Source organism: Pseudorasbora parva, chromosome 3 (genome assembly GCF_024679245.1).
Source record: "Pseudorasbora parva isolate DD20220531a chromosome 3, ASM2467924v1, whole genome shotgun sequence".
Classification (NCBI taxonomy): Eukaryota; Metazoa; Chordata; class Actinopteri; order Cypriniformes; family Gobionidae; genus Pseudorasbora; species Pseudorasbora parva.
In genome coordinates this window covers 40606991-40626509 of record NC_090174.1, presented here as the reverse complement: position 1 = coordinate 40626509, position 19519 = coordinate 40606991, and the positions used below count along the sequence as shown (strand labels likewise).

Here is a 19519-nt window from a genome sequence, read left to right as displayed (position 1 = left end):
ATGATGTGTGCGTGTATAATTATTTCTTTAGACAAGGACAGAAGATCAGACCAGCTTTAAAAAGCTGGAAACCATCACAGAAATTCTATTGGTTTCTATTAAAATACCAATAGGAACCGTTGGCTTTTACAATTTAAACCACTACAGATTTTGTTTTTCTTTGTGTGTGGGACATATTCCATTAGGATGTGATGCCCCCACCAATAGAACCCAACACATATCAGAAGAGACCCGCAGAGACCACAATAATTCCCATGAAAACCATTAAATGCAATAGAATTTCAGTAAAAGAGTTTTTTATTTATTTTTGTGTTGTTTTATTTATTTATATATTTTTTAGCATGGCAGTATCATACAGAAATACAGTCGGCAGGTTTCAAACCTGTCAACACTGATTGGGCTGTCAAAGCAGTCAGGTGGTTCACTACAGGAGTGAAGCAGTTTGTTTGCTTCAGAAGGCATTTTCACGTGACTAGTGACGTAATGATACAAGCTCCGAAGCAGTGGTTCATTTCAAGGACCGTTCGAGTTTGAAGCAAGCTTCGGAGCATCGGTGTCAGACGTAACATCACTACAAAAAGGGCAATCCTAAAAACAGGTAAAGGATCAAAAACCTATTGATGTGTGATTTCGACACTGCTTCATGAAGCATTAAAACCTTTACGAATCTTTTGTTTCGAATTAGTGTTTCGGAGTGTGTATCAAACTGCCAACGTCACATTATTTTAGTAAACGAGGCTTTGTTACATTATAACTGTTTCGAAACATTTCAAAATGTCAATGGTTCAACGCTGGGAGGAAAAGATGTCCGTGAACCCATGAATCATGCGGATTCACTAAGATAAAACATGACAGAGCAAAACGGCAATTTCACAGTAAGGGGACCTTCACTGTTAGCTAGAAATGGCTCATTGTAAGGTTATAAAAACATAATGGTACATTATGTAAGGTCTTTATACTCAACTGAAAATATAGTTATATATTATATTGCATTTCTGTCAATAGATCCTCATAAATACTACATACTGCACCTTTAATTGAACAATGTAGACTTTGTATACACACAACCAAAGTTTTGGGGGCGGTAAGCAATGTTCCATCTAATTTCTTTTCTCGCTGAGCAAAACCTTTCTCTATAGGTGGACATTTGTCACCTGAGCAAAAACATTCTTTATACCAGACCTGTACAGCATATGTAAACACACAAAAACTGCAAGTCATCATGCAGTTATAACTTTTAACTTTAATTTGCCATTTCTATTTTATTGTAACCCTTGATGTAACTTAGTGATATATTAAATATTTATATTTTAAAAAGCAGTTAATTCAGAAGTCAAATCTTCTTTATCAAGAAAAACCTAATTTATTCCAGTGATGGATTAGCTGAATTTTCAGCAGCCATTACTTTAGTCTTCAGATTCACATGATCCTTTAGTAATCATTCTAATATGCTTATTGGTACTCAAGAAACATTTTTATTATTATTATTATTAATATTGAAAACTGTTGTACTGCTTAATATTTTTGAGAAAACCATGATGCATTTTTTCAAGATTCTTTGATGAATAGAAAGTTCAAAAGAACAACATCTTTTCTGTCACTTTTAGTCCAATTGTGTCCTTGCTGAACTTTTTTTTTTTTTAAAGGTCCCATGGCATGGATTTTTTAATTATTATTTTATAATGTTTCCTGAGGTGTACTTATATTGTTAGTGTTTTTTACATCTAAAAATGTCATAATTTAGAAATAAAAGGCATTTTTTCCTATACTGATATTAGCCCTCTGTCTTGAATGCTCTGTTTCACTTCAGTGAAAAAACCCACTGTTGTGATTGGCTGACATCTTTGAATTTGAAATGAGATTACATGCGGAGGGGGCGTGGTTTAGTCAGGCGCGAGCAGCAGCTGCAGAACTGCCAGTCGAGAGACGGAGATATGGGGAACGATTGCTGAGAAAGTGTTATTGTACCGAGTTTTTGAGAGCGCGAGTTTATTTTGTTTGTATCTGAGAGCTCTGAATATACACGATTGAACTTTGCAATGTTATTTCTCTCACAAAATGCTTTCACCACAACTAACAACAAAAACAACTTCGACATGAATACAGTAATGAATACAGTACAGCTTCTGTTGAGCAGTTTAACGGCGTCATTCATTATAACGGCAGTTTGGACAAGTGTGCACTGCAGATATACGTATGATTGACAGATCAGAACATTATAAAAAGTGTTTTTTGATCACTCTCTGTAGTTTTATCATTTAAATAACAGATGTTTCATGCTACTAACAGAAACAATGTGAAATTGAACGTTTTAGTCACTGGCTTGATTCACTGACGCATCAAGACGGCCAGCGGCAGGACTGACAGTATTAAACGATTTAAAAAGAAAGTCTGTGTGAACTTGAATGATTATCTACAGAAAATCAGAATCATTGATCTCAGATCAGGCATTAATGAACACTGTTATTCACTGTTTTAATCCACTTGGTAAAGCCTGTGCTGACATCATGACGGATAAACTTAGGGACAATATTCAGGCTAGGGGAACTCATATTCATGTTGAAAAACCTCATAAAATGAAAATGTCATAACATGGGACCTTTAAAAAAAAACGTAATCCTAAACAAATAGAATTTATAAGGCAAGCTTTACCTACATAATGATCATTTTGTCATCAATGGTTTAAAAAAATGAAAAAGGCACAAAGCTATGAGCTTTCTGACTCACTTCAGTAGTCTCATGCCTGCTGTGGCCCCGAGATACACTGGAGTGAGTTTGTGTCTTGACTTTGGGATCTCCTTCAAGGCTTTTTCCATGCATTCCTCAAGGCTACGAGCTGCTCCTCCTTTGACACCTGCATAACTGGAGATCCCGCCTCCTGATTAGAGAAAGTATTAGAAAAAGAGAAGTAGGTCATGTCACCGCATATCTGAAATGACTCCTAGAATAACTTTAGTATGTCCACGCAGAGTTCATAAAGAATATCGGTTCCTATTTCACTGCCATATGTGCCACTAACTTTTGCGACCATAAATGCAACCGGAGATTTTTTTGGGTGCCTATTCCAGATGTTTCCGTAAAACATTGCAAATCAGCAATATTTGCCGGGCACTAGGAGTTTAACATCCTTATTCTGTGATTGTTAGATCCTAAGAGATAAGTGGGAGACAGAGACAAAAGTGATGAAATTATAAAAGGGCAACTGAAGGCACCACCACAAAACAGGAAGTGGGCAAAACAGTGTGTGCACATTCAGCACTCGCGGGTGGTGGTGATGGTGGTGGTGATGGGGGGGGGCAATATGTTCATATGAATGAAGAACAACTTCTAACTTTGTCGTTTGGTAATGTCTGCCTGGTAAGTGGATTGAGAAGTGCGATACATTTTAAAAACCAAGAGTTAAAAAAAAGAATAAAATGGAGACAACCCTGTAGTTCAAGGCATTTCACAAGATTTTAGTAGTCTCACATCCCTATTGAACTGTTCTTTTCCTTATCTAATGTCCTCAACTTTATCTGCTGACGTTTAGTAGTCTCATAATAGACATTTTTATCCAGAGGGACTTTAAAATGAGGAACATCACAAGCCATTTATCAATACTCACCCTCTGCATGACACTCGCTGTGTTGACTGACTATCCCAGTACCGTTTTGCTTGTCTGCTGGCCATTTGTAGATAAACATGGCTGTATGTGAGGATCCAGCATCCAGGACTATTCCATACTGAAAACAAACCCAACAGCAAAAAAATTAGGCTAAGACTGAACACCTGTGACCCAGGGATAAGTCTTTGATTTCCAGAGAACACGAGCACACACAGACACAATGCCAAAATGCAAACATTGAAGTTACTTTGAAATACAAATTGCTGACAAATAAATGTTATGTAAAGACGACATGGGACAATTGTTCTTAGATACGTGCAGGTGAAGGGTTCAATTTTCCACTGAAATATAAATAGTAAATACACTAAAATACACTACCATTCAATAGTTTTTTATTCGACAAGGGCACATTAAATTGATTAAAGGTGCCCTACAATTAAAAATTGAATTAAAGGGTTAGTTCACCCAAAAATGCAATTTCTTTCATTAATGACACACCACAATGTCATTCTGGACATGGACAGCAAGTGGGCATACACTTACATTCAAAGGACAGAAAGCCCTCGGACTAATTCTAAAATCTCTTAAACTGTGTTCTTACAGAGGTAAACAGAGGTCTTACGGGTGTGGAACGACATTGGGGTGAGTCATTAAGGAAAGACATTTCATTTTTGGGTGAACTAACACTTTAACCTTGCCATAGTGAAATAATAAGATTTCAGTACATGGACATCACATATTGTGAGTCTCAAACACCATTGCCTCCTACTTCATATGTAAATCTCATGTAAATGCATGAAAAAACACCACGGAAAAATAAGTGATTCTCAACATACAGTGCCTTGCAAAAATATCCGGCCCCCTTGAACTTTGCAACCTTTTGCCACATTTCAGGCTTCAAACATAATGATATGAAACTGTAATTTTTTGTGAAGAATCAACAACAAGTGGGACATAATCATGAAGTGGAATGAAATTTATCGTATATTTCAAACTTTTTTAACAAATCAAAAACTGAAAAATTGGGCATGCAAAATGTTTCGGCCCCCTTAAGTTAATACTTTGTAGCGCCACCTTTTGCTGCGATTACAGCTGTAAGTCGCTTGGGTTATGTCTCTATCAGTTTTGCACATCCAGAGACTGAAATTTTTGCCCATTCCTCCTTGCAGAACAGCTCGAGCTCAGTGAGGTTGGATAGAGAGCGTTTGTGAACAGCAGTTTTCAGTTCTTTCCACAGATTCTCGATTGGATTCAGGTCTGGACTTTGACTTGGCCATTCTAACACCTGGATATGTTTATTTTTGAACCATTGCATTGTAGATTTTGCTTTATGTTTTGGATCATTGTCTTGTTGGAAGACCAATCTCTGTCCCAGTCTCAGGTCTTTTGCAGACTCCATCAGGTTTTCTTCCAGAATGGTCCTGTATTTGGCTCCATCCATCTTCCCATCAATTTTAACCATCTTCTCTGTCCCTGCTGAAGAAAAACAGGCCCAAACCATGATGCTGCCGCCACCATGTTTGACAGTGGGGATAGTGTGTTCAGGGTGATGAGCTGTGTTGCTTTTACGCCAAACATAACGTTTTGCATTGTTGCCAGAAAGTTCAATTTTGGTTTCATCTGACCAGAGCACCTTCTTCCACATGTTTGGTGTGTCTCCCAGGTGGCTTGTGGCAAACTTTAAACGACACTTTTTATGGATATCTTTAAGAAACAGCTTTCCTCTTGCCACTCTTCCATAAAGGCCAGATTTGTGCAGTATACGCTGATTGTTGTCCTATGGACAGAGTCTCCCACCTCAGCTGTAGATCTCTGCAGTTCATCCAGAGTGATCATGGGCCTCTTGGCTGCATCTCTGATCACCGTCTTCTCCTTGTATGAGCTGAACGTTTAGAGGGACGGCCAGGTCTTGGTAGATTTGCAGTGGTCTGATACTCCTTCCATTTCAATATTATCACTTGCACAGTGCTCCTTGGGATGTTTAAAGCTTGGGAAATCTTTTTGTATCCAAATCCGGCTTTAAACTTCTCCACAACAGTATCTCGGACCTGCCTGGCGTGTTCCTTGTTCTTCATGATGCTCTTTGCGCTTTAAACGGACCTCTGAGACTATCACAGTGCAGGTGCATTTATACTGAGACTTGATTACACACAGGTGGATTCTATTTATCATCATTAGTCATTTAGGTCAACATTGGATCATTCAGAGATCCTCACTGAACTTCTGGAGAGTTTGCTGCACTGAAAGTAAAGGGGCCAAATAATTTTGCACGCCCAATGTTTCAGTTTTTGATTTGTTAAAAAAGTTTGAAATATCCAATAAATTTCATTCCACTTCATGATTGTGTTCCACTTGTTGTTGATCTTTATGTTTGAAGCCTGAAATGTGGCAAAAGGTCACAAAGTTCAAGGGGACCGAATACTTTCACAAGGCACTCTATGAAAGTTTAATTTTTATCATTACATTATGGAAAAATTTTTTTAGAAGGACCTGTATATTTGATCAAGTAAATTCAGCCCTGGTGAGTGTAAGAGACTTTAAAACATTAAAAATAAATCTTAATGACCCCAACATTTTTAACGGGACACATAAATTATATTAAAGTCTAATATAGTTCACTGTGTAAATGATAAATATACTGGAATTGTTTCTATAATTAATCAGTGTGAATAAACAAATTCTAATACAATACAAATGTGACATTAATGCATTTATACTGATAGCACTGAAACCTGGACTGATCAAAATAGCTAAAGTCTGACTTAAGTTCATTGATCATTGACTGATGCATCTGTCATTACTCCTGGATGAAGGCTTCAATCAAACTTTAGCTTACAGACAGGGTTACATTTTAAGTAAGCATGTGAATTGTTATCTTGCACACATTTACGCAACAACTATAGACACATAGCTTACAGCAAAAGAGCCCCGGGTTCTCATGCTGCTAAAAACAGGGTGTGTATGTGAGCATTAGCCATGTGGGAACTGTTTTTACTGAGGCACTGATAATGTAAAAGAATTCTCCTACCCTTTCTTTAGTTAGCGTATAGGATATAAATTCAATTATTCATATGAAATGTAGGTACGTCAGGTTTTCTGACAAACTAACTTGTCCAATTTATACCTTTACTAGCTGCATATTGCTTTAAAAACTCCTTTAGAGACATTTTAAATGATCAGGCATCTTCCTTCCTTATTCATAATGATGATTATTATTCAAGCAACATGACTTACCTCTGTAGTCACCATTGCAAATATATGAATATGATTAACTTAAAGCAAACACTTCTTTAAATAGTGTCAAGTGCTTGCTCAATTATCATAAGCGTTTAACATAAAGATACAAGAAATGTTTCATTTACATATACCGCTCTCTTTTTCCAAGTCTTTATCCCTTCTTTTATCACACACCTGTGCTACAGGCTTCCCAAAGGAGTGTGTATTTTGGGCAAGACACTGGCTGAACGCTATTCATTCATGCAAACCATGATAATCTCTTTCAATTGCTGCTCTCAAGACTTTGCCTACAGTTTGCATACAGCCATTTTAGCTTAGTATAATAGCAGTGTCTAGCAGCTCTTACAATACATGACTCAAAACATGTTTAAGCTTGCCTTTCTGTCATTTTGACTCCATAACGCTCAGTTTCTGCCATCACTCAGAATGCATGTCGCTTTAATGTCTTAAAGACGTTAACCTGAAGCTCAACAGAGTTGTCAAAATATGCTGTAGGCATATTAAGTCATTTAACAGGTTACAAAACTATATGAAAATAGTTCTTTAAAACAACAATGACTCCCTGTCCAGTTTCCAAGAAAAAAGGGATTAAAGCATTGAATCAAAACGGCTGGGAAACGCAAACAATGGGATCCAGCCAATATGAACAAGAGATTTTATGCGTTTAAAACTGTGTAGAGAAACTGGGGTCACAAATCAAACTGAGAGCACAGCTGGAGAAATATTTATAGCTCACCCTATCAGATAGATAATAAAATGGGACAGCAAAAATACATTGAGTGATCACTTTTTAGTATTAGGAGGCATAGGCAACAGTCATTCATAATTTCCGTAAGAGTTCCTATTCTAAAAAATGTACTATTTGTTGACATATAGATATAAATTAACTCAGCAAAAACATGGAAAACCCACTGGCTAATGTGAACTCATATTCTACAAGGAATACAAATCAAATAATAGACAAAAATTCCAAATAATGACTGGATGTTTAATATAAAAAGATTTGAAAAATAATTGAAAAGATGCATTTAATTAGCTAAAAGTGCTTACAGATACAGTAGGATGCTTTTTAAACTGTCCTGGTTATTATGTTCAATAAAATTGTTATGAGCTATCCATGTGAAAAAGGTTATGGTCATAATACAGTCTGAACTGATGTAGATGAGTCTAAGCTGATGTATGTCCTCATCACAGTAGTCTGAGGACAGGGTTGAGAGCCTAAGGGTTGAGCCGACAGTCGTGTATCCTGACCCAGGCGCTAACCCTACCCTTCACTATAACTTTAAGCTCTAGCTTACCAAATGCCCAACCTATGGAAGCCCACCACTAAATAAAAAAAATAAAAAAATAAACAGAGTTATTAATAAGATTACTTATTGCGAGTAAACTCAGAATTCTGAATTTTTTTGAGATATAAACCTGCAATTGTCTGATATAAAGTAACAATTTTGAGATATAAACTCGCAATTGTGTGATATAAAGTCACAATTCTGACCTTTTCCCACAATTACGAGTTATAAAGTCAGAATTCTGAGATATAAAGTCGCAATTGCATGATATAAACTTATAAAGTCACAATTCTGACTGAGAAGTATAAAATAAGTCATAAAAGTCAGAATTGTGACATTATATCACGCAATTGCATGTTTATATCTTAGAATTCTGACTTTATAACTCACAACTGTGAGAAAAAAAGAAAAGAAAAAAAACAATATATATATATATATACACTAACCTAAAGGATTATTAGGAACACCAGTTTAATTTTTTCATTCCATTCACATGGCAGTTGCTTCAATGCATTTAGGGGTGTGGTCCAGGTCAAGACAATATCCTGAACTCCAAACTGAATGTCAGAATGTGAAAGAAAGGTGATTTAAGCCATTTTGAGCGTGGTATTGTTGTTGGTGCCAGACGGGCCGGTCTGAGTATTTCACAATCTGCTCAGTTACTGGGATTTTCACGCATAACCATTTCTAGGATTGACAAAGAATGGTGTGAAAAGGGAAAAACATGCAGTATCCGGCAGCCCTGTGGGCGAAAATGCCTTGTTGATGCTAGAGAACATGGATCCAATGTTTCTGACCATGTTCTCCCTTTATGAGCACCATGTACCCCTCCTCTGATGGCTACTTCCAGCAAGATAATGCACAATGTCACAAAGCTTGAATCATTTCAAATTGGTTTCTTGAACATGGCAAGGAATTCACTGTACTAAAATGACCCCCACAGTCACCAGATCTCAACCCAATAGAGCATGTTTGGGATATAATGGAACGGGAGCTTTGTGCCCTGGATGTGCATCCCACAAATCTCCATCAACTGCAAGATGCTATCCTATTCACAGTATTAGTATGGTGTTCCTAATAATCCTTTAGGTATGTGTGTTTGACTATACATTGACTATATAGTGGAAGCCGAGATCTGCTTGGTAACAAACATTCCTCCAATTATCTTCCTTTATGTATAAATGTAAATGTTGTTCCCCCCCCCCCCCCCCCCCCCCACACACACACACAACCCCCTACCACCTATGACTACCAAATAATTAAAGCTTTAACGTAAATAAATAAAAATCAAATAATTATTTTAAAAGTGTGTAATAGAAATATAATAGTTTCACACTGTCACTGAATCTGTGAAAAATATAACAGTAATTAGAGAAAACGAGTGAATATATCAGTGATGCTTTGTTTGGATGAACAGCAGTGAGCTGTTTCCACAGCGCCTCACGAGCTCAGCCTCCAGAACATGGCAGCGGTGCGTGCGGCGCGTTCACAGCAGCTTGAGATGGCGTTCGATCAACAGGTGCTTTTCGATGGCGTGGAACGAGTGTCGGCCTTTTTCAGACGGTTTCAAGTCAACAGTGTGAAGAACGATTGAGTGGAATAGGCGTTCGGTGCCTAATCTAATGCATTATTTTATTTTATATCCCAGAATGTAGCCTATATTGCTCTAATGTGGCAGCTGCAGATGTTCATCAGAGTCCCCAACACCTGCAAGGCTGCAGCGGGGAAACCCAAGGCTAGGCTACTGTGTTTAACCGGTGAGAGAATCCACAGTTTTCAAAATCACTCCTAGCCTATATGAGGGGAAAACTTTTAAACACGCAGAGGAAGAGCGCTAGCTATTTTTTGCACTACCGGAAAACTACCGATTGTATACAGATAAAAAAACAGACCGGCTATAAAAACAGATAAGCACCTATTTTCCTGATCTTATAACGTGATCATCGAAAAGTCGCGAGGATATTAACCTAAATTACCCCTTTTCCCCTCTTTTGGATTTGTAGCCTGTGTGTGTGTCTCGAATAAGAAAAAAGTAATTACCATAAACTCTGGCGGCTCTTTGATGTCTTTGTTGGGTACGACGAGCAGAATAATGCCAGTGACTGCCAGAAAAAGAGCCGCAGTGGCGGTAATGATCTGGCATTGCTCTTGGTTACCCATGGATACCATCCACGCGATGCGATCCAAACAGGACAAATGACAGCGAAGACATGCAAGTAAGGCACTATTGTAACGTCGTGTGTTAATACAGGCGATAAGGGCATGGCACTATTGTTCCTGTCATGTGTCGTGGTGCAGGTTTTCGCGGTTAGACTGTTAGACTTGATAGGCTGCTACACGTAGGCGAATCTATTCAAAAAGTGTGGACAGCTGTTTATGGCACTAAGAAAACAATAATTGAAAAAAATAGTTTATTTTATGGTGACTTTAAGAAACTTTTGAACTGTTTGAAGTCATACATTGTGTCTCACACACACAAGAAAACACACACACACACACACACACACACACACACACACACACACACACACACACACGTTTGATTTGTGAAATGTGGGGACATGCCATAGTTAGGCGTAATGGATTTTACACTGTACAATCTGTATTCTATCCCCCTACACTGCCCCTGCCCCTAAATCTACCCACCACAAGAAACATTCTGCAGTTTTATTTTCTCAACAAAAAACAAACAAACAAAACTCATACGATTTATAAGCCATTTGAAAAGTGGAGACATGGGTAATGTAGGCTACTCATATTTCACCCTCTCCTTGTAATAGCCTACCTGTCAAGTAATTATACACATTTGTGTCCTCATATTCCACACAAAAAAATGCCCACCACAAACGTTTGTTTTTGTGACATATGGGGACATTCCATAGGTGTAATGGTTTTTATACTGTACAAACCGTATTTTCTATCCCCTACACTGCCCCTGCCCCTAAACCTACCCATCACAGGAAACATTCAGCATTTTTACTTTCTCAAAAAAAGTCATCCTGTGTCCTCCTGGGACCCAGTAATAGACTTTTGTCCACTGTAGTGGACATTATATTTTAGTGAGTTTCTGTGACATCACACACGTCACAGTATTGAGTCAGGATTTAGGGCCTTGCACTGATACCAAAATGTTTGGAGGTTTCACCAGGACAACAACTTCTTGCTCTTTAAAAATAGCTGACATTAATGTTTAGCACTCTTATGGAAATATGATAATATTTTGTAATTATAATTTAAATCTCATTAATTTTCTAATTGTTTGTTATAAATCAACATCTCAGGAAAATACTATGGGGTTTCTAATCAAAATATGACTTTTTGTTACAATACAGGGCATTGATTTAATAAATGTCCACTGTAGAGGTACACAACAAATATTTACAAATAGTAAATAGGGAAATAAATTACATAACAATATTCCAATGAAATATTACATATTATTATGAAAATGTTGCCAATTATTACTCCCCTTATTACACTTATTTTTTTAATTACATGTTGCACCAAGAACACAATAATATGTAAATTAGATGCAATATACCGATACATTGTATTGAATGGGAAAATCCAAGTATGGCCATTTTACCCACATATTGCATAAAGTAAGATGGTATATCAAAGCATTCCGTTATATCTTTTATAACATAGCTCAGAATCATCTTTAAAAAAAGTTTGTTTTAAAAAAATCCTGACACTTAAAAATGTATTCGTGAATTAAAAATAAATCCCATTGTTTTTGCCTATACATGCAATTTCATTTCATTACATTTTTTTAACAACTGAGTCCTGGTGTCAACTACAGAGGACATATCATAACATATGAATACAATATAATTTTCCTAAAAAATAATGTGTCCATTTGTTTCTTATGCTTTAAACAATCTAATGACATGAAAAAATACAAAATTCGAAAAACTTTTTTTCTGGGTTCCAGGAGGGTATGGTTTATAAGCCTTTTGAAAAGTGGGGACATGGCCAATGTGCTCATATTTCACCCTCTCCTGTATATGTGTCATACCCATGTCATTAATAATAATAATAATAATAATAATACAATTTTTTTATAATGCACTTTATATGTAACAAAATCTCAAAGTGCTACAGAATTAAAAACAATCAATAACAATCAATAAATAAGTAAATAAAATAAAATAAAATAAAATAAATAAAACTGAAAAATAAAGAAGTAACAAGTCAATTAAAAGCTCTGCTAAAAAGGTGGGTTTTAAGACCATGCGTAAAATCATTTACAGTCTGTGGGGTCCGCAGGTGGTCAGGAAGAGCATTCCACAGACTGGGGTACTATCTCCCATAGTAAGGAGATTGGTTGTGGGAGTTTTAAGGCGATACGAGCCGAGGTTGTGAGTGGCTGTTTGTGTGGTGAGGAGTTCCTACACATTATACACATTTGTGTCCTCATATGTCACAAAAACATGCCCACACGTACACACACACACACACACACACACACACACACACACACACACACACACACACACACACACACACACACACACACACACACACACACACACACACACACACACAGAGAGACAGAGACAGAGACAGAGACAGAGACAGAGAGAGAGAGAGTTGTGTTTTTGTGAATTGTGGGGACTGGGAGGCATAATGGATTTTACATTATACAAACTGTACATTCTATCCCGCTTTACTGCCCCGGCCCCTAAACCTACCCATCACAGGAAACATTTTTACATTTTCAAAAAAACATAATTTAGTATGTTTATGAATCTATTTACATTGTGGGGACTGCTGGCTGGTATCTCAAGTTTATATACATTGTGGGGACATTTGGTCCCCGCAATGTAATATAAACAAGCGCACACACACACACACACACACACACACACACACACCTTGTGATAAGATTCCTGTGCGACAACTGTAGGTGTAAGGTGTTCCAGACACAATGTCGAGACTCATTTCCAATAGGAAGGTCATTGTTTGATGGTCGTTGTTTTTGTTTTTTATTCAGCACAGGGACAATGATATTGGGTTTTTTAGACGAGGTTTATCTCTAAATGCTGCATTGCAACTGTCATCAATATTTAAAAAAAATTACAAAAACATGAAACTCTGTTAGGTTATCTGAGCTCATATTGCAGGGATGTAGCCTATTGTAAGCTATGAGCATGCAGGGCCTTTCACCACAGAAAATGACTGTGCTTGTATGCCAAGAAGATCGATTAATGCAATATTTATTTAAACAGGGCCTGTATTATACAAAATGAACACAAATTATAACCACGCACACAATATTACACACTGAACAGAACTATTACAATTTAACAACTATTTACTTCCTCTAGTGTCCATTTTAGGCATGCATACATTTGCTGTAGGCTATCTAGGCTATATCTATAAGAAGACTACTTCTGATGTACATCAATAGACTACATTACTTCAGTATTTTTTCCTCTTTCAATAAGGTTAAAGACTAAAGTAATAGACCTTTTCTTATATATTCATTTCCTCGCTCTCCCTCAGTCTCTATATGCCCTTTGGAAGAGTAGCCTATTCTTTGTAAGCAGCTGTCGTGGCCTCGCAGCTTCAGGCTGGTCCATATGAAGAATGCTCTGCTCATCCATCTCAAACAGCACATACTCTGAATTGCGCTCCGGGTCCTGGCACATGTGGTTAACAATGAAACACTGGTAGTTCCACAGAAGAAGCAGCACCATGCCACACAATGCCAGCAGTACCAGGCTGACCACCAGGAGGCGCTTTTTGTCCAGGCAGCATCCGTTCTGACAGCGCTCATCAGTGAGATGTGTGTACTTCCACAGAGATTTCTTCAGCACACATCCACAGCGCTGATGTGGATACAGAGACACGGCGAGATCTTTTGTTTGCGCTGTACTCATTGTACGGGAAGCACTCAGAGATTCATACAAGCTGCCTGCTATGGGAAAAACAAGCGGTAGGGCCGCAGAGATTAAATTAATATTTCAGTCCAAGTTGTACGGCCCTGACTGTGATGTCTATCATAAATATGCAAACACAATCTTTTAAGACATAGAATTAATCACACTGTTAAAAAAAAGTGATCACATCTAAATTGTTCAGTTGGCCGAATTGAAATTCTGTGAATTGATGCAATTTAATTTAGAGAAATTCAATTTTGCCAACTGAAAAAATTTGGATGTTATCCATCACTTGGGTTTGGAAGAAAATAACTTTTAAAAAAGCTACGCTACTACAAATAACAATGTTATTTTTTTATTTTGCCCCAGTAACCAGCTACTATATCAAATGAGAAAAGGTTGGAAAGTCTGATTCATTCCAGTGAATCTGTCCGTTCGAGTAGTCCTCTCTGTGGCGTTGCAACATCTGATTCAATGTAGTGAATCAGTTTGTCCAACATGTTCTCTCTTGAACCATGTAGCCTAAGGGTTGGGTCCCAATTCAGAGGCTGCATCCTTTGAAGGCTGCATTCAAAGGTTGAATGCATCGCAGTGGTGCGGACAAATGCTGTCCCAATTCAAGTCTCCTTCGAATGCGGTCTATAATATGATCCCTCTTTTCCCACAATGCAAAGGAAAGAACGGATGGATCCTTTGTAGCCTAGCCAATTCCATTATTCATTGCTCTTATTTTTGGAAAAAAGCCGGATTACCCTTTTAAATGCAAGTATTGGGTTTCAACTCAACTCAAATATCTAACTATAAAAATGGTAATAAAGTGGTTAAAATGTTGTCATATACACTAGGATGCGATTTTATAGATCGTTTATACCTTTTATTATGTACATAAATGCTAGTTGAATATAACTTTCCACACACACAAAAAAAAGTCCAGGACAAACGTTCCTGCCCTTTTAAATGGCAGCTGTCACAGTTGCAGTGCCATTTAACAATGCTTGGCTCAACCTTCCTGAACTTCAAAGTTATGCCCTCTGAAGTCTGTGTGCTTCGAAGAATGCAGCCTCTGAATTTGGACACAGTGTTGGAACTTCCGATGCATTCTACTTGATCAGTTCGTCCGTATGGTCCTCTATGATTTGAAGCATAATGTAAAAGTGCAATTCATTGTAAATCGGTTCCTCTCATGTTTAAGGTGCTTCTCAAAAGGGAGGCTGAGTCCTATAAGGCTGCATATCTCAGCTGCCATATTATCAAGCTCCGCCGAAGGCTGCCTCAATTATAAGGATTATTGGAAGGCAGCCCTCAATTCCCGTCCTTCATTTAGCTTGTTTTGAAGGATGCATGTAGTGCAGGGGTGTCCAATCCTGCTCCTGGGGGAGCACTGTTCTGCAGAGTTTATCTCTAACTCCAATGAAACACACCTGAACCAGCTATTCAAGGTCGATAGTACGCATAAGACCTTGCTTTCGATGGTTCAGGTGTGTTTAATTAGGGTTGGAACTAAACTCAGAAAGGACAGAGTTTTGGACACCCCTGTACTAGATTGTCTCATTAGCCTTTAATGCTGAGGAGGGTGGACTCTGTCCTACACACACCTCAGAACGACTGGAGCAAGGACACGGGGTGCTTCCCAATTCTTATTTGTGCATCCTCGTTTCCTTTCCTCAAGCCTTAGCTCCTTCAGGATGTGAGGGAAGAACGCAAGGAAAAGACGTGAGGACGGAGGAATTGAATCAAGTGAAATGATATATCCTCGCTCCCTTAAACGTCACTTCAAAGCGTCGTCAATTAATGATGACTCTTCACCGCTGGATTTAGTCGGGATTCTTGAACATTAGAGATAACTATTTATATTGTAAGCTTCAGCCTCGACAACATACCACATTTGTCCATATTTTATTTAATATTACCAGTTATTATTAACAAAGAATCATTCACAGTTATTAACTGCTTTTTATTTGTTGTAGACTCTAAAAAAATTGGTGCTTCTTGGCTTGTAATCATAGGGGAACCACTTTTGGTGCCAAATAGCACCATATCTTTAAAGGTGCTCTACAGCACCTTTGTCAAATGCTGCTATGTAGTACCCATAAGAGGTCCCATATCGCATTTTATTTCTTCCTCAATAACGATGCTAAACGGCACCAACAGTAGTTCTTTGAAATGTCCTAAAAGATGACTGAGCTCAATCGGCTTCCGGGTCATAGGATCAGAGGTGGTAAAAGTACTCAAAAGTTATACTCGAGTGAAAGTATATATACCTAAATAAAAAAATACTCCAGTAAAAGTAGAAAGTCCTCCATTCAAACATCACTTGAGTAAAAGTACAAAAGTATCAGATTTAAAACGTACTCAAGTACCGAAAGTAAAAAGTAAATATTCAAATTAACTGTAAATATCAATAATTAAGCAGATAAAATCTTTTGGGACTGATATGCAATGCTTTAATTGAACAAATGATAAGATTAGATACTGCAATTAAGAATTTGTTAGATTTGCAATTAATAGGAGACAATGAAGCACCTTAACGCAGTATAGGGGTTAAACTTAAAATAGACATGTTCCATAACATTAGCTCCATAAAACAGATGAGGAGCAAGATACTATTAACTAATTCAAAATTAATTCAAAAGCCATAACCACAATGACATATTACGTAACAATTAGTTAATAGTCATGTGCCTCAACAAGTAAAGTCATATTATAATTTTGCCAATTGTTATGATTAATGATGAATTAAACACAACTGAGAGTCGAAATGCATGGCTTTGAATACATGAATTTACATTATTAGTTAATGTAATATGTTATTAGGGAATTAATGATGTCATATTTAATAGCAATTCATATATTACTTAATCTATTAATCATAGAGAATGTTCATTAGTTGCTGATAATCATTAATAAATGGTTTAGTTCTTCATTAGTAATACATTAACTCATGGTTATCTGTGCATTAGTTAGGCATGAAATATAATAGTGCACCTGTATTGTAAAATGTTACCGATGTTTTCATAGTAAATTTTGTGCCGCAAAATAAAAAAGTTGGGGAAACACTGAGCTAACGTTAGTGTGGCAAACCTGACTTGCCAGCTTTTCCAAGTCTATACCCGACTGGATCATCAATGACCGACCAGATCGGTTTGGAAATCAAGTGTAATAAATACTTAATACTTGGAGCGGGCATGGGGAAATGTATTGGAGTAAAAAGTAAACTTTGCCTTTAATATTGTAGTGGAGTAAGAGTAAAAGTAGATGCAAATAAAATATACTCAAGTAAAGTACAGATCCCCGAAAAAAATACTTAAGTAAAGTATCAAAGTATTTTTACTTGATTACTTACCACCCCTGCATAGGATGGCGGACGGACGGAGTGAGGAAATGAGAATAGATATTAAGAAGCACCCACAGACTTACTAAGGCCTCGTCCACACGGAGACTTGTTTAGCTAAATACGTATACATTTTTTTTTTTTTACCATATCAGCGTTTCGTCCACACATATTTGTTTTTTTTTTAGGTTAGGGTAGGTGTAAGTGTTATTAAAACACATTTGTTAAGTAGCAAATGTATTTATTATTATTTTATCGTGGGATTTTGCTTCAATTCCTACCATTGCTTTACCCCTTTTATCCATAACTATTCTTCTCCGTTTTTAGTTTATTTCTGTGGCAGAATTAAAGGGGCACTTCAGTGCTGGAAAGATGAATCTGTATTTAAACTGGGTCATTAATGTAGTAGAAATGTGAAATTATTTTTGAATTTGGTGCCTTCTAGACTGAGAAAAGACAGAAAATGTATTTTTGTCTCATAGGGATGAAAGACTACAATTCCCAGAATGCTTCGCTGCCCTGTGAGGCCATTCCCAAAGCCACCTCTAATGGATTACAGACACTACAATTAAATACTGAACGTGTCTGTTCAATATAACGATCAAGCTGCTGCGTGAGTATCACAGCACTAACTCAGATTAAGAGTCAGATTACATTTAACGCCATAAATCGCAGCATACATTCACAATGCGAGTTCAGTCTGGCGCGTTTTCAGTGCCTTTGGAAGCTTAACTTTCATAGAAATTAATTTTAGAAGTTAAAACACTTACATTGTTTAGCATCCGTTTAAATGAATGCCTGCAGCTGCGAGCTGAGCTGTGAGTGTAATCTCCCATCCCCCATGTGCGGGTTGAAAACATGTGGAAATGGCTCCCTCTGCTGGCTGTAGTCTTTAGACTCTGCTAAACATTCCAAAGATAACGCAAATATCGTCACGGGAGCAATTTTTTCAGAAATAAAATGCATAAATCTCTCGTCTCAGGGGGATATGAGGGGCACAAGCACAATCATTTGAATATACTCCAGGGTTTCTACTGATACAAAGCCATATGCTAATCGCTTTAAAGCGCCACATACTGGCCTTGGCATACATACTACATCGTTTTGAGTCTTTTTCATTGCTCTCCCATGTACGTAAGATATTTCTTGAAACGAGGGGGGTGGCGGGATGAATTGGATATGGAAAGCTATGGCTTCATGTGGACGGGGTCTAAGATGCAGCCTTTCATTTGAGAAGCAACCATTGTGTTGAAACGTCCGATTCATTAAATCAAATCGAACAGATTCACAAAAATGATTCATAATTGACTCTACATAGATATTTTTTTTACATGATTTATTAGGATGTTTTTGTTTAGCTATTTAGTAAAAATGTATTTGTTCAAGTTTGCTGTATGGCTTTGATTAAATTATAATTGACAAGTATATATTTATATCTTAAAAAAAACATTGCAACCCTGCTAACTTCAGTGTAGCTACTTTTAGTTTTAGTTTCGAAACTGTGCTTTAGCAACTTAAAAATATGATTACCATTCAAAGTAGCTTCCCTAACTCTGGATTTAGCACCCACTCAATAAAAAGAACAATTTCTTGAGTGGGTGCTAAATCCTACCTTCATAAGCCAACTATACTTTGATCAAGCTTTTAATAAACTAGAACAAATGGTTGCACTAAATTGCTATACTTTTTTAGTCTGGAGTGAAATCAGTGTGTGATCAAGCTTAGCATAGACTCTAAATAGAAGAGTTACCGTATATTGAAAGAAAGAAAAAAACTTAATTTAAAGATTAGAACATTGTTAATATCTGGATCCCATAGATGTATATAGTTCCATAGTTATTATGTTTTTCAGTCTCTGACAGGGCTGCATTAAAAACTCCCTAGCTGTCTCACCTATCATAATAGTGATATAAAATGGCACAAACACAATATAAACACCATTATAAATGCCTACCTTTTCAGTTGATGTAGAAGCTGTAGGGCTGCTAGCTTACAAAGACAAGCAAGCATCAGGTTGCAAGATGCCCGAGGGTTTGTCCATTCACTGACCTACGTGCCTGTTTGGATTACTTCTGCTCAAAATGTCAAAACAAACAGATTCAGAGCACCTCCTCCTTTCCCGTCTTGGCACAACACCTTCTCCACACCAGATTGTGACCATGTCTGTTTAATG

The 19519-nt window shown here is 37.3% G+C and overlaps 2 protein-coding genes across 4 annotated transcripts in view; both read right to left on the bottom strand.

Moving 5' to 3' along the window:
* Positions 1–2862, bottom strand: part of LOC137071148 (ectonucleoside triphosphate diphosphohydrolase 2-like) — an 18090-nt gene extending 15228 nt beyond the window's left edge. Inside the window, exon 1 of the mRNA XM_067438874.1 lies at positions 2728–2862. The gene's annotated coding sequence lies outside the window, so the exon portion shown is untranslated. The remainder of the gene's footprint in view (positions 1–2727) is intronic.
* Positions 1–19519, bottom strand: part of entpd2a.1 (ectonucleoside triphosphate diphosphohydrolase 2a, tandem duplicate 1) — a 23988-nt gene extending 4469 nt beyond the window's left edge. The window contains exons 1-4 of one of the 3 annotated variants that reach the window (XM_067438870.1): positions 19301–19519; positions 18117–18248; positions 3605–3722; positions 2728–2878 (exon numbers count right to left, since the gene is read on the bottom strand). In XM_067438870.1, coding sequence (XP_067294971.1) covers positions 2728–2878; positions 3605–3722; positions 18117–18206 — 359 coding nt within the window. In that variant the 5' untranslated portion in view covers positions 18207–18248; positions 19301–19519. Of the gene's footprint in view, positions 1–2727; positions 2879–3604; positions 3723–10170; positions 10478–18116; positions 18249–19300 lie in introns of those variants that run through there. The other 2 variants (XM_067438871.1, XM_067438869.1) reach the window with 2 other exon arrangements.